The 16,052-nt window shown below is 35.8% G+C and overlaps 1 protein-coding gene across 5 annotated transcripts in view; it reads left to right on the forward strand.

Moving 5' to 3' along the window:
• Positions 1-15,786, forward strand: part of DIAPH3 (diaphanous related formin 3) — a 203,065-nt gene extending 187,279 nt beyond the window's left edge. For 4 of the 5 annotated variants that reach the window (XM_088051853.1, XM_014255268.2, XM_088051854.1 and 1 more), the window contains one exon: positions 14,377-15,786. In XM_088051853.1, coding sequence (XP_087907979.1) covers positions 14,377-14,633 — 257 coding nt within the window. In that variant the 3' untranslated portion in view covers positions 14,634-15,786. Of the gene's footprint in view, positions 1-10,680; positions 10,727-14,376 lie in introns of all 5 variants that reach the window. The other variant, XM_088051852.1, reaches the window with a different exon arrangement.
• The last annotated feature ends 266 nt before the right edge of the window (positions 15,787-16,052 follow it).

Below are 16,052 nucleotides of genomic sequence, written 5' to 3' on the forward strand. Positions count from 1 at the left end.
TCAGAAACTTGCAAAGCTATATAAAAGCTAGGGTATCACAAATCTGTCAGAGAGAAGAGCCTAAACAACTTAAGAACTATATCTACTGGAGGTAAAGGTTAGTGAACAAGAAGGATATTTAAAAAGGAAAAAATGGTGATAGGTTGAATGGTTGGTTGAGCAGCATACTTAGTAATGGTGTCTTTCACATCTACATTTCTTTTCAGCATAATGCATACTGAATAGATTTCCCCTGCTTATATCCAAACTGCTCTCTATAACAATTGTAATTCATTTTAATTATATTGAACATGTAGCCAGAAAAAGCTTTGGGAAATTCTATTCCTTCTGTTAAACAAGTGGTGAGATGTATACTTAATAGTCTATCAGGCCTTAAAATCACCAAATATGCACCCTGACCTCCCTCACAAGGGGATGCGTCATCTCAACAATCCCTTGTCTCTGTCCAGAATAGGAAATCCACCTTTTATGCGGACTTTGCTGCAGTCAAAAGCCTAGAGCTACCAGATACAGAAGTTACTTTTCGATATCTGCAGTGTGTGCTCTCTTTACCTGTTTAAAGTATCTACATTAGGGTGAAATGAAGCACAGTTTAAGTGCTTGTTCCTCCTCACTGAATGTGAAGGGAGCCTGAGGCAACCAGCACAAATTCATTCGGTCCACTTAATCTCACACTGGGATCAAGGGCCTTTGGTCAGGCACAAGGACGCACAGGACATCGCATGCTCTTGTTACAATCTTACATAACATCGAAGAAAAGAGATTTCTTTCTGAACTTGCAATATGTATGTATCCATAGTCAGTGAGTTACATCTATTTCATAATTGCAATTGTAATAAGGCCAGCTAAACTTGTAGTTTATTGTTGTAAATGTAACAGAATATTTCAAAGCACTCATTACCACAAAAAAAAAAAAAAAAGGAAATTCATCTACGCAAATGAAATTGAACTTTTTGCTTTAAGCTGTATTCTGTTATATAACCAAAGAGTTATAAATTTATACATCTGCTTCATCTTATTTAAACTGTCCTGATTTTAAGCTTAATGTCTGGAAAAAATCTGTTTGGCTAGTAAGCTCAGCAGCAAAGGTTTTTAAGAGATGTGAGATAAATTATCGAGTACCATAACTGAATTCTTAGACATCGAGGACATTCTCCCTTCGCACTCCCTTCCCCAAAGTTGACCTCAGTTATGTTTCTGAAATAAAAATACATAAATATGTAGGCTACTCTTCTTGCTGCAAAATTTTTACAAATGTCCTTGAAGCCAGCTGAATTGTTATTCTTAACACTGCTGGCTAACATTGATAATCTAGATAATAATACCAATTGTATGTGGTATTATTTTATTACACAAAACTGAAAATTATATTTTTGTATACGATGTTGCTTTTAAATTAATACTAACATGAACGACATTTTCATTTAAATAAATTTTCCTAAGATCACAGTGAACTGTTGAATATTGTGAGATTTTTTTTCAGTAGCATTTGTGTTTTTTTCTTAGCATTTAAAGCTACTCAGGTGTAGCATTTCTCTGGAAATGAGCAGTAATGAAGGTGCTAGAAAAGATTTAAGAATATATCTCTGATATGTTTAGTATGAGTGACTAACTTAATTGGTGAGCTAGAAATGAATTTACAGAATATAGTTGATACACAAAGAAATGTCATTTTAATAGTTATTATGTATATTGTGTTTCCTAAAAGGTGTTTTTATTGTCTCTTTAGAATATGATGGGAGTAAAAGCATTTTCTTTGTAAGAAATGTGTGGCGATTGTGCCTGTGTATGACTGAGAGCAACCTATAGACATTCTAGCCTGAATGAATTTATGAGCTCATAAAAGTGTGTGTACCTTGTGTCCTAAAAAAATAGTTTCAAGTTTTTTGAGTGGTCTTAAATTTTTGAAGAGTATCCACAGAACTTCTCCTGGCTGTCTTCTAGTTTCTTCAGTTACATATGGAATAATGGAGGGGAAAATTGAGGAGATTTCTGAGCAATCAATGTCATGCTCAGCAATGAAATCTCAGGGAAAGGAGGAAAAGTTCTTTTTGAACACGTTTCCTTACAACCATAAGCATATTTTGAAAGGACTACATTTTTCCCAACTTCTTTCAGAAAACCCCTTCACAGATTTTTATGCTTTTATGTGTCATAGGATGAATAATATTTAGTTGAATGCCCAAAGCAATTGAAGAAAGAAAAGCATTCATGCTAATTCAGATAAACTTCAGTGGTCTTTGCTGTAATGTGTTGTTCTCTGAATTCTTGCACTGTTCAAGCATTACATTTAACATGAGAATGTATTTGACCATGCATGCTAAAGGGAAATAAGTTAAGCGTATGTTTTTTTCTTTGGGAGGGACTGAACTTGTGTATTATTATTTTAATTACCCCTCAGACAATCTTCTGATGTGTGATCAAGTGCAGGTCAATGTTCTGAGAGTCCTTCAACATGACAGTTCACAGAATAATTATCCTGTCATCGCACCTTGATTCATTGTTACATCGTTTCTTGGACTTTTTCCTCTTTCTCACATTTGCTTAGCAACCAGATCACAAGTCTCATACTTATTATTCAAGTAATCACCCTTTGCAGCACATAGATGCATCAATTAAAGCTTTACAATGAAGTATATTGTTCTGTGTGGAATCCTCAGGTGTCAGGAATTAAAAATTGATTTTAAATGTTGCAGGCTGTGTTCAAATGGCTCATCTGTGTTTATGTTAAACAAACAAGCTTGCTAACAATTCCAACAAAAGAGGTAGGTCAAAATCATTAGGAAATGAATGATAAAATCATATTCTGTTCTTAAAGCACTTAGTCTTTTAGATATTTACCAATTAAATGCAGCTCAGAAGTGTCTGAGTGCCAAACATTTATTTTAGCCCTGTTTTTTCAGATGTAAATCAATTTGATATCTGCTTTATATGTTCTTACCTATAGTCTTTGTAAATATTTTATGGCTAATTTTCCAATTTGTGTAAATTTCACAGCAATTTATTATTAGAATGAAATTCAAGTACCCAGAAGCTGTCAAGATGGTTCAGTGATTTAATGCTGGCGTCCTGCAGCTTTGACTGTAATCAGCAGATGCTCTGACATTACTATAAATGTTTTCTTAACCGTCTCTGTAAAAAAAAAAAAAAAAAAAAAAAAAGAGTGAGAGAGAGACACAATTTTTCCTATTTGGAGTCTCCTGTTTCTGATTAAATTCGGTTTGGGTTCTTTTGCATAATTAATATACCACGATGATCTCTAAACATTTGTTTTTAATATCACCTTTTGAGCCAAACATATTTGCAAGACTGCTTCATAAGTCAAAATAGACAAAGGAAAAACAAGTCTATGTTTAAGAATCCTGTTTCCATGGTTTGGGAGGTCTTACTGCCTCCTGCCTTGTTTTCTCAGTGAACATAAAGGGTTCAAGTTTTCAGTTACTCTGTTTTTCATATTCTGTGTAATATTTTAAGTTCCTCCATGAGAGAGAGATTTTTTTTCTGTATGTGCAAAGGTGTGTTGCATTTTAAATTTTTGGATATTTAAAGAAAAAACCTGTACACAATAAGATTAACTTTTAACTTTGCTACAGTTAGCTTCTCTTGTTTTTAGCATACCAAAGTGTCTGCTAAGAGTATAACTGGTCAGATAAAGGGCAGTAAATATGTTCATTGCATGAAAAGTGCATACCATTAGTGATGCTAAATACAGCATTTTGAATTCACAATGACTGGATTAATTACCCACGATAATGTAGCTTATATTTGTCTTGCGGTAATTCAGTGGTATTTGGAGGAGTCAGTAAAAGCCATTTTTAAATAATAATTCTTCTTTCAAAGACTTTTGAAATCAGTGTCCCTTTCAGAGCAGTTTGTCACACTTGCACAGTACAGTTGGTGATGTCAAATATACATATGGCTGGATTATTTGCAGAGTAGAAACGGTTTTTATATACCATCTCTCTCCACACATGAACAAGGCCAAATTACAGTCCATCCTAAAGAGAGGGAATAATTAAGTAAAAGTGCATAACTTTAATTAGAACATCATATAACGAGAGAGAGAAGAATTGTCAAAGGAATATACAACCTTGTAGAATGAGGGAGAGACGAATCACTTTTCCTCTGACTTTATTTCCCAATTTTACTTTTGCAAGAGGATCTTCTTGAATATGTACTGTTTCTTGCTCCATGGTTTCAACTGCTTGTTAGCATGCTGTCAATTATTTTCTGCAGAGCTTTGTCAGAGGAAAATGAGTACCATAATAATAATATGAAAGTTACATGAACTAAGATGATTCAGCTTCATTCCACTTCCATCCAGTCTATTCATGAAGGCAATCTATGGATGCTAACTCTGAAGCAGGCAGCATAGTGCCTGTGGAATAGCAGGCCGCATAGCTTTCTCAGTCTTGCCTGAGAAAGTGGCCTGGGAAATCATGGGGAGTATTTAAAACAATCCTCAGAGACAGAAAACAGCCTTGCAGGTGCTGTTTGTCTGTTCCTTGTTTTCTGGCAAGAGAAGGTCGAGGGGTGGTGAACCCCACTGACCAATGATGGTGATGTGTTAGTTTACTAACCAATAAGAGTTTCTTTTCTGTACTTTCACGTATCTGTCTATAAAAAAGACCTGAAGCAATAAACCGAGAGAAATTCTCCTGATCGACTCCCTAGAGAGTCTGTGTCGTTCTTCTCGCCGTTCCTAATAGAGCGACAGCAATCTTGGATGTTAGTTTACATAAGTTAAACTTCACAGTCAGGTCTGCTTCTGTCCTTTTAAAAAGCACCCATGCTATTAAAAAGCACAGATTAGAATTCAGAGTTCTCATAAATACTTGTCCAGGTTAGTAAATCACTACACTCTTGCCTGTCATAGCAGTAACAGCATGTAATGCTCTCTGTGGCTTTTCTTCCAGAGACCTCTTAAAAACATTTAAAATTAGAATACACTATTCTTGCAATATTTTGAATAATAGCAAATGATGGCCCACTGTGACTGTGACCTGTGTGGGCAAGAGCTGCCCCAGGACATTGGTCCTGTGCCTCTTACAGCAATGTGAGGGGATTGTGTTTCTATTCAACTGTTAAAACTAATACCCACCTAATTTACTTTCAGCTCTAGCCTCTCCTCTTTATGCTATTCCCACAAGTATTTCCAGGACTCTGTGGATCTCCCTCTAGCTTAGAAGTGGTTTGATTCCTTAGGAGACAAGAGCAACAGATGATGAGAGTTATGAAATATAATATATTGATAGAGGTGAAAGATAGTTTTTCTTGTTGGTTTGATCTGATATTGCAAAGTATTTGTATTCAAACTTAAAGCAGTTCAACCTACCAGTACTCTGAATGCTGATGTAAACTTGGCAATGGAAGTTTGGGATAAAAAAAAGAAATAAAAATTACATAAGATTTATAGCAGCAACTGGATAGCTGGGGAATGTCTTGTAAACATTTGATATCAAGAGTAGTAGATATATAATAATAATAGAAATAATAATAGTGTTAAATTTTAAATTTTTAAGGCAATTACTAGACATAGATACATGTTCAGGTTTAGGGCAGATTTGGGAGGAAACCTCCAAAGGCGTTCCTCTAGAAAGCAATTTCAAGTGGCCCCTTGCCCTAACGGTTTGGGACACATAAATCTCCTTCAAGAAAAGTGGAAAAAACTGTTTATTTAACAGGCAAAGTACTCACAAACATGGAAAAATGAATAATATTAAACAATGGAACCTCTCGCTGTTCTGAAGAGATGGCAAATTCAGAATGTCCTTTTCATGCGGCGTAGCTCGGCTCGCTCAGTCCCTGATCAGTCCCTCCAGCGCTGGAAAGTGCCGAGGGCCAGGCCCACGTGGGCCACAGGCCTGAGCTCCTGGGCTTTGTCTGGGATTTCAGTCCAAAGCAGTTTGAACAGTTCCAAGGAAAAGAAAAGCCACAGTCTGGGGAACTTCTCTGCCTCAGCTGGCTAAAAACTAACAGCACAGGAGAGCTCTGTCCCTCTGTCTGTCCGTGCTGCGGACAGCACAGGCCGGAGCAGCGTGTGGGGCAGTGAGCGCCGCTTCTGAAAACAAAGTGCGGCTTCTTCTTCCCCCCTTCACTCTCAGAACCAGTCTTAGAGGTGCAGAACTTAACATCCAGCATAAACAGAACAGGTGATTGGGGATACAAGCATCATAAAGTCACCCCGGGACAGTACATAAAATTGTAGAATGGTTTGTGTCAGAATTGGCCTTAAAGGTCATCTAATTCCAACACCCACACTATGGATACAGACACCACTCACTAGATCAGGTTGCTCAGAACCCCATCCATCCTTACCTTGAACCTTTCCAGGGCTGGGGCATGGTTTTTGTGAGGGTTTGTGGGTTTTGCTTGTTTGTCTGGGTTTTTTTTTCAATGTGTATGCTAAATAGAAAATACTGAACAGAAGCAACAACAACATTTAGAACTGCAGTGAGTAGAATCTCATAAATGTAAGGTCAGCCTTTAAGATTTGCTTTGTTGTTTGGATTTGTTGTGGGTTTTATTTTCCAGAGGTAGGAGGCCTCCTACTGTGTTTTTCCTCAACAGCTGGTAAAAGAAGACAAAATTGTGTGTTTCTTTTCCATTTCAGTTATGTTCATCAGCATGTTGCTTATCATTCCCCATTGCATCTGCCAGTGGCTTTCCTTTGATAGCAGCAGTCTTTATGCATATTCCTGAAGTTTTTTTATCAAAGTGCACCTTGAAAGCAGTATTCATCTATAGGTAGCTGGTTTGCAGACAGGTTTGGAGACTAAATGTGTCTACTGCTTGAAGGCACTTTAGTATGTGTGATCTACTTTAATTATCATCAGCTGAAGAGGGTAGCTTTAGACTACGTACCTCTGTGTATATTGTCACAGGTCACCAACTTAGACAGTCATCATTTTTGACTGTTAACTGTAAAGACGACTTGGAATGCAAGCTGCAATATACTTGTGAACAAAATAAAACAAATAATAAACCATGTTCCAGGAATTCCAGGAATTTAAAATATTCTAAATATGTTAACTTCCAGTTTTATTATTGTAATTTTCTGGTTGTTTCTTGACTTAAAGAAGAGAAAAAGTTGATGTTTGTCCTATTTGTACCTTGAAGAAGTCCTATAAACACCTAGGCTGTGGATTGTTTCTGCCCACTGGGGCCTGAAGACCCCATGCCACTGGTATTCATGTAGATCAATATTTACCTTTTAACCCCCTTTGCCTGACATAAATAAGAAGAGTAATATATTTGTTATTAATACTAATGTTATGACTTATGATCTGTCCATTTTGAAATTGAGAGACTTAAAATTTAGTTTTTCAAGAATGTTTCAAACCATGTGCTCCAAAAATCATTAATGACCACAAAGCAGATTTCTTTTTTTGAAATTTCCATTTTTCAGTTTTCCTAGAAACTGCCAAATGTGCCATCTTTTGAGGAAAAATGCATGAAAAGACACAGGAAATCAACTGAAATTCAGGGTGAAATAGGAAGGATGCCAAACTCCTAAGTCTGAAGTAGCCATCTTAGACAATTGCAGATTTTTCTTCTCTCACTGACCTTCAGTGATTTCTGTCAGCATCTTGATCCACACTCTTGTTCTCTTATCATCTTGACAGGTACTCAAGACTTTTGTTAAAATCCCAGTAAGTGAAAGCTGCATTTCTTGTAAAAAAAGGTCATTGTCTTATCAGAAGTGAGAATATATTAGTTTAAACAGAGAAACTGATTCCAATTCATTGCGATTGCAAAGTGTCTTTGGAAAGGACAGGTAAAAGTTTGAATGGAGTGATCAGCAGGAAGTTAAAGTAGTCTTTGAGAAGATATTGATAAGAAAGGGATTAAAAGAATTTTTAAAAGCTTTTCTTTAGGGCCAAGTAAAAGGGAGCTGGTCCAACAGAGTTCCTCTTGTCAAAAATTAGTTTGCTCGCGGTTTGTAATTGACTGTCTTTGAAATTTAGTTCCTATAAATTCTCTGTATTAGTCACACTGTGGGCTGATATACTCACTTCTTGCCATTAAAACACACATAAACCCCCTATATTCACTATTTCTGAAAACTGTCTCACCAAAATTGAGCTTACTGATAGTGTTTCTTCCTTGTGTTTCACACCTTCTGATTGCAACACTCAAGAACAGGAGCAACTATCAAATGAAATGTGCGTAGTTTAAAGAAAAATTGTTCCAAATATCAGTAGCTCTTGTAGCTCAGTCTCATGAGTTGTCTGCTTAAGATTAGTAGAGTTGTGAGCATTTAGTATGAAATACAAAGATGTAAGAAATTACTTATCAAGCAAAGATCTTTTGAGTACAGCTCACACTCCTTTATGTGTTAGGGCTGGAGCTGCAGGTTCAAACTGAAATAAGTAATAACAAGACAGTGCTCCTTTTACCAGGGACATTCCTCAAGCCTACCCTTGTCAGTCAGAGATATTGTTGAGAAAACATGAAATCAATAAAAAGTATTTAAAATATTTTCCATTAAACCATCCAGAAAGGAGCTATCCCATTTATTTATGCATGATCTTATGTAATATGGATGGACCTTCTAGCTATAGCAGTCTAAATATTATAATATTATGTCTAAATGCTGGTTCTGAGGGATAAGGCAGGCTTTGAGAAGTATAACAAAATCTTGTTATGTTCTCACACCAGGGCTAAAGTCTCAGAATGGATTTCAGAAGGCCAACTTCAGGCTGTAAAAATTAAAGAAAATTGGGTGCCTGAAAAATCTTGGGGCTCGCAACTGACTTGTGTCTGGGGCTCTAATAGGGGTTGGTGCAGGAAACAAGACTGTCGTTTCCAAATTGAGAGGAAAACATAAATTAATTATTTTCTTCTTGGCATTTTTGATAATAAGAAGCCAAGAGTTTGGAATCTGTTTATTTAGATGAAACATATGAGGATATACCCTGGTATCCCCACAACATCCATAGTGTTTGGCCATTGTCTAAGTACAACTTGTTAAGGTTGCACCGGAACATGCATGATGATGTGGTCAGTGAAATTTCTGAGAAATGGACAGGACTTCCAGACAGCGACTGGGTTGTGTCAAGCATTTCAGCTTGTGGCAATGCTCTACAGCTGCATCCAGAATTAGCACATGGCAAACACATAGCTGTTAAAAATACGTATTCTTTTCTCTGATGTTTTGCTGGGAAAATACATGAGCATGGCATCAGCATGGTGTAGCTTTTTGAGAATTTTAGTTCCGTACATCAGGGATGAGGAACCAGAGACAAACCATGGCACCAAACTGGAGAGCCAGTGGCAGGAGTTATTGGTAGGGCTGTTACTTTTTCCAAGCTAAAGCCCTTTGGCATGGGGACATTCCTTCAGAGTATTGTCTAGGACATGACTTAAATGACAAGTCATGACTTAAAATGTAAAAATAATTTGCATTGCCAATAATGTATGGGTGGGCTATGGAAAATGTTGGCATAGACCTAGCTTCAGGAATATGATGCAGCATGTGGAGCACAAGTCAGCGAGATCACAAATATTCCACTGGGTTTTTGAACATTTTTCCCTGTTAACTTGGTAAGAGATGTAATGAGGTTGTAACTGCAATTGTTCTTTTTATGTTACTGTTTTGTCATGCCCTACATTGAGATGTATGACTGTAATACAAGCACATAATGCCACACAATGCTGTTCTCCTTATTGTATTTGCAACTTTATTTTTCAATCAGTATATAAGTATTTACATAAAACCAAAATATGTCCTTGGTATCAAGACTTTTACTGAGAAACTGTGCGATGAAATAAAGCTTTTAAACATTTTTTTAAATATTAAATATTTATTAGTTGTTTTAAAAAAATCTATCTTGACTTTAGTGAGTCTCTTGCAATCATTTTTGTTCTCTATTAAAGGTAATATATAACACTATTGTGTAGGATTTTAAAATCTCCAACTGATCATATTTTGCTTCCCAAAGTTCACAGCAGGCAGGTCTCATACTACTGATTCATTTTTTTTTTTTGTTCAGATGCTAGTGCACAGTTTCCTTTTTCTGAATATGATGTATCTTTTACTAGGTTATAAGCATACCATTATAAGTTGTTCGATGTTAGGACATCATTTAAACTGTGGACAGCTATAGTAAGCACAATTTTCTGTCAACTGAATTTCCTGAGCATTGCTGTTAAAAGTCTTGTTTCTAGATGATAGTAACTATTTGGCTGTAGGTTTTGTGAATATGACTTTGGAATGCTTTTGATTAACAGCAATGTTCAAGCAATTAATATCTGCAAAAACTGCATTTGAATAGGACTGGAGGACCCACAAAAGTTCAATATTGAGCAAAGGGAAGAAAATATTTACGTATCATGGAATCTGGACACTGAGACTTTCATAGTGTACAATGTGATCTCTTCCTGACCCGTGCCTGGGAGCATTCACTAGCAGTAAAGTCAAAACTATTATGGGTTACCACCTGAGCCTTTAGAAAACTTGATAATGAATTAAAAATTATTTTTTGTTTTTGTTTTGTCATCTGCATAGTGATTGTTGTGATACAGGTGAATGACAAATTTCGATTATTGAAAGTGACCAAATAGTCACTTGAGAAACTTGTCTCAACTACTTCCAGTATATACAGGAAATTATTAAGTTCTGTCTTTATCCAGTGATTTTTAATGTCTGATTTCTTTTCGTCTTGCTACTGCTGGAAGGTGCACCTTGCTACAGTAGGTGGACAAATAATGTGTCTCCGGAAACGTAAGCTTTCTTCTTAGCATGAATTCATGCAGAAGTGCCTTTCCATGAGTAGTTTTTGTTTAACCTTCTGTGTGTTTAATTCTATTCAGTTCTTTAGAAGTGTATTTGAACCAATGCATTGTGTAAATACATAATTTGTTTCAAATATAGTTTATTGTCAAAAGCACAAAACAAATTTATGTATGTCTATGATGTAATGGTTCAAAGCATTCTAGGAAAAGTCTGTTAATACCTGTGTGGTTTGTGGATTTTCTTTGTGTTCTTTTTTTCTGGAAACATAGGTGGCCAATGTCACTAAGCCATGTCCTGGCTGTTTGGGCAGCCATATCAAATACTGTCTTCAGAAACATTAAATTCCTGCTTATAACTGGTTATGGTTTCTTCCTATTGCATGTGAATTCCAGAACTTCATTACCCTGGTTGTTCAAGGTTTTAATGTCTAATAGTAGTAAATTCTATTGTTTTAAATAACTGTTTAAATAAGGCTGTTTATTGTACTTTGTCAGTTAACTCTTGACTTCTGGCTTTTCTTGCAAGTAGATAACTATATGCTTTATAGTCTTTATCATATGGAGCCAAGTCCGGTTTTTCCACAGCTGTGGTCAAAGCTGTGTGCTAACCTACAGCAGTTACCAGCCATATAGTTCTGAATTCACAAGCAAGATACACTAGTTTTTTTAGACCACCTCACACTGACGGGCTGAAAATTAACTTCTTTGGTTTCACCACTATAGCACGGGATTTGAGGGAGGTAAGGTTACAATCCCATGTCAAGGTAGTAGAATGGATGTGGTATCAAATCACCAATGCACGTGCATTTTGAATCAGTGTGTGAAGCAGTATAGAGTGCTTAAGAGTTTGGATTTAACACAAATTAGTTTCTGTTGTCTTAAAATAAAATATTGAGGAATTAGTGAGACTTTTTACCTTGATAGTGCCTAAATGACTTTACACTTTGATCTAGAGAAGTCATCTTTTGCTCTGATAAGAATGCCATGAGCAGCACAGATACCTCAAGTAATAGTGTTAATTCTTTGCATGCACATTTACTAAAGTGAAATCTAGGGCTGTAAGTAAATTTGTACGCTTTCTGAGCCAGGCCTAGCAAAGTTCAGTGTTTCTGAATGAAATTCACGATAGCCAGTTTGCTAAGCAGGGAACTATCTACCTCCACATCTGCTAATACTGGACTTGCACTTAGGCATAGAAATGCTCTGTGGAGAAGTTCCTCCTTGACTGAAGAACATAAGCAGTAAAGATGTCACCTGATTTAGAAAACAGCTGAAATAACAACTTTGAGATGGTAATACTGGATTTAGATAAAATATGTGTCCAAGTACTATTTTTAAAAAAATTTACTCTAGCTGCTCAATATTATTTGTAACATGGTGAGACCAAAGTGTTCTTATTATTAAGGAATGCTGCTAATCACTACCGTGAGACTTTGTGATTTTTGTAGTGAATTTTGACATTATCATTGCAAAGGAGATGAAACAAGAACTACTCACATTAACTAAACACAATTTAAGGCAGTTTCCTAATGCCATTTTTCATTGTTGCAGGACTCTTCAGAGTGAAGAGAAAAGCTGGTCATTCAAATTAAATATTGCACTTATTAGTATATGCCCAGAAATTCACAATTGCTGTTGTTTTAAAGGGAAAAAAAGACATGGCTGTCTTCAGCTTTACTCTGTCCTATTGCTACACAACAATTCCAGATTGTAGGCAGCAATTTATGGGACAAACTTAAGTGAAAGCCTCAATTAGTTACTGAGTTTCAAAGTGGTAAAAGAGTTTGGATAGATCCCATGAGCTACTACTTATTAATCGCTAGCTTGCAAGAGTTCCATGCTTAGGCTGCAGTTGTGAATTTCACTCTAAGGTGCTTCTACTCTGCCCTGTGTACACTATGAGAAGCTGGGAGATTTTACTGCTGGATTTTACTTAGAGGCCTCGGTTCATAAGAGTTCCCCATGTCTGTTATATAGTCTAGTTCACTACACCTAATTCACCCTCACATTTTGGAGTAAAGACTGCTGAAGTGCAAAGTAGTTAAAATTTGGTTGTTGGTACATTTGAGAAGCTTACTTTCAGTGCCTAATTTCTTTTAGACTTTTTTAAAATCCAACAACTGTGCTTCATCTCAGATGATATAAGTGTGTTTTCTTATATGTAAAAGTGTTGATTTTTAAACATTTTATATTTTTATATTTTATATTTTTCCTGCTGCCCCTAGATTGAATATAAACAGAAAGATCTGTGGTGCAGCTGGTAGTTTGTATCTTGACACAGGTAGCATGCTTTTATCAGCTTGCAAATATGTGTTCAGAATCAATAAGCATAAACATTTAAGTAGAATGGGATATTTAAGAGTGCACATACAAGGGATATTTTCATTATATATGACAGGTTTATTACATATAATTATAAAGATATGTTCATAACCAGTCATTGGCCTCCTGTGATTCAGGGACACTGTGCTGCTGCATATTCAAGGTCAAATTATTTTCTGTAGTGTAAAAAAACATTACGTTTTTCAGCTAAGTGTCAAGTTTGTCTTAAGAAATTTTAATTAAGAATTGTTTATCTGATTTAAAAGATGATAGAAAGGAGGTATTTCTTTTCCTCCACTTCCCAAAAGGTGATCGTACTTACAAAATTTGCTGAGATTGTCCAAGAAAGTGTGTAAAATCCTCATCCATCACTAAGAGCCCCTGGTCAGGGAATGACAGTGCAGTAAATATCTTCAGCAGCTGCCTTTTAATGTACAAGCTGTTTTCGGTAGGAATTTTCAGCACTCACATAAAACACACTGTCATGAGTGACTGCCTGTGCTCCAAAGTCATTACTATTGGGATGATGGAACATCTTTCAGCGAATAACCAAAAAACTTTAAATGTCATGTCAAGTATGTTGAAGGCATTTTCAAGCCTTGCTCAAGGTTACATGAATATTGAGTAGGCCTGTTTTAAAAAAGTTCGAGATCTATGAGAGAAACTACTCATATGCTGGTTTGGAAAACAGTCACTTGATCTGGAAGGGGGGTAGGGAATGACAGAAAAAGATACCTGTCTATTAATACATGCCAAACCTGCAAAACTCCTGCCTGGATATTAACTGAGTGCAACTTTGTGTGACAGGCAATTCCAGTGATGTTTAGCAAAAAATAGTGAATTATGCAATTTCTTGAAATTACTTAGCTGCCTAAAAGTTCACAAAGGAAAGAAAAGGTATTAAAATGGATAATTAAATTAAAATAGATTTTAAAAAACATTTTAAAATTTGAACAATTAAAAAATATGTAGGAAGTTTAATTAACAAGGTAAAATCTTGTAAGACACTGAGAAGTGCTAGGTGCCTCTGACTCCAGTAGGAAGGGAGGATCCTGTCAGGCTATATCCGTGATTTTGTAAGAAATATGGATGTTAATCTAATGAAGACATGTAAAGTCTGTATCACTTCCAAGGGACCAAGTCCATTGCTTTTGAAGTGATAATATATTTTGTCTTGCCTCCTTGGCAATCATTACTCCTTGCAGTACATCATCTGCATGTAAAATTTGTCTGATCAAGAGGTCTTTTTATATTACAGAATATTGAAACTGAGTATTTTAATAGTGAAACAAGATTTGTTTGATTTGTCTTCTGCAGAGAACCAGAAAGGACAGCCAGAGAAGGCATGTTCGCACCACAGTATCAGTTTAAACTCGACAAGAAGCCCAGTCACCAAAGAAGTTACATATGATGTGGAAACAAGTTCTAAGGTGTTGAACAAGGCTGTTGGAAGAAAGGAAGCATGTCATGGAGAAGGTGGCAAAGAAAAGAAAATAGATCCTATGAGGTCTCCTTCAAAGGGAGAAACCATTCCAGAAGTAGAAGCTCTCTTGGCAAGACTGCGAGCATTATAGAATAATCATATAACAGATTAAATAAAAGTTAAAAACAATAGCCTACACTACATATTTAAAGAAACAATAATTTTCTATTTTTGAAGTTACATACTTCTGAGTTTCTTACTTCTCTGTGGAAGAATGATCTGCTTCTAAACTTTGCTTGCAAGTCTATACAGGACGGTACTATAGTTTTGCATAACTGCAAGATGATTTTTTATTATATGTTTTTACTTAAGCATATGAAAAGTATCAGAAGAAAATAAATACTAAATTGTTCCAAAGCACAATCCTTTTAGTGGACAGGCTGCTAACCATCTGTTTTGAGTGCTTCTGAAAATAGGAATATCTTTTATGTACTGTTAAATCATCATGCCTGGGAATAGGGTCAATAAATAACAGAAAAGTTATTCTTATATTTTCTACTGTAATTTCTATATTTAAGAGGCTAGAGCACCAAAAATGTGTCATTATAGTGTCTTTTGCAATTACAGTAATATACAGTATCAACCATATTTCAGTTTGAGCTCATCAAAGAGCACCAAATCTTGCTGAATTATAGATGTATTTACCAAGTGTTAATCCATGGGCAGTAAACAAAAAAATCTATGCAAGTAATATGCTTTATGTGTAATTAATATATCTCTGCTTTTAAGGTTATTATGATTATTATATCAAAATAATATATACAATTTCTTTGATTGCAAGGTTTTGCAATTATGTCTACAGTGGGGGAAAATGTCTTCACAGTAATTTACCAGTGTAATATTTTATCTTTTCACATGGGAATTAATATGTTTCTATAAAAGGAACATGTAATGGGGAAGATTTTTTCTATTGGTTTTTCACAAACTCATTTTCCAGTAGCCCATAAAGTCTTACTTACTGGCACAACAGGAGTCTTACAAGTGATTGCATCTCTTTTATCCCACTGTCACTGTACAGTGTTGCATGTTTGCTATCATATTTATTAATTGCACATGAGAAAGAGTTGCTACCAATGTTACCAAGTAGGGAGCTATTGTTAGTCTCTTTTCTCTGTTATTTAAAGCTTCCTTATTATAAGAGTGTATTAAGAATCTAATGTCTTTCTTCTAAATTTATTTTTCTTACAAAATGCTGAAAAATATGTCTTTCAATAAGAGTCAGTTACATGAAACCAGTGTTTCAATGCTCCAGTGCTTTTTATGTCCTTGTTTAAGTTGCCTTTGTACTTCCTGCACTAAACATTAATAAAGTTAATTAGAACTTGAAAACTGGGCCTGATTATACACATGGCATAGGGGGGTGTTCAGCCATCGTGGGAATCAATCTCCGGTTTCTGGGACTGTTGTAGCTGTCATTATACACTAATTACATTTCCCACCTTTGCTGGAAAAAGAAAGGTATAAACACAAGTTAGGCAAGGACTGTCAAACAGACATTTCTTCAGCTTCC

This window comes from Pseudopodoces humilis, chromosome 2, assembly GCF_049639895.1.
Source record: "Pseudopodoces humilis isolate 2021_Gansu_Grassland_sample_001 chromosome 2, ASM4963989v1, whole genome shotgun sequence".
NCBI classification, from domain to species: domain Eukaryota; kingdom Metazoa; phylum Chordata; class Aves; order Passeriformes; family Paridae; genus Pseudopodoces; species Pseudopodoces humilis.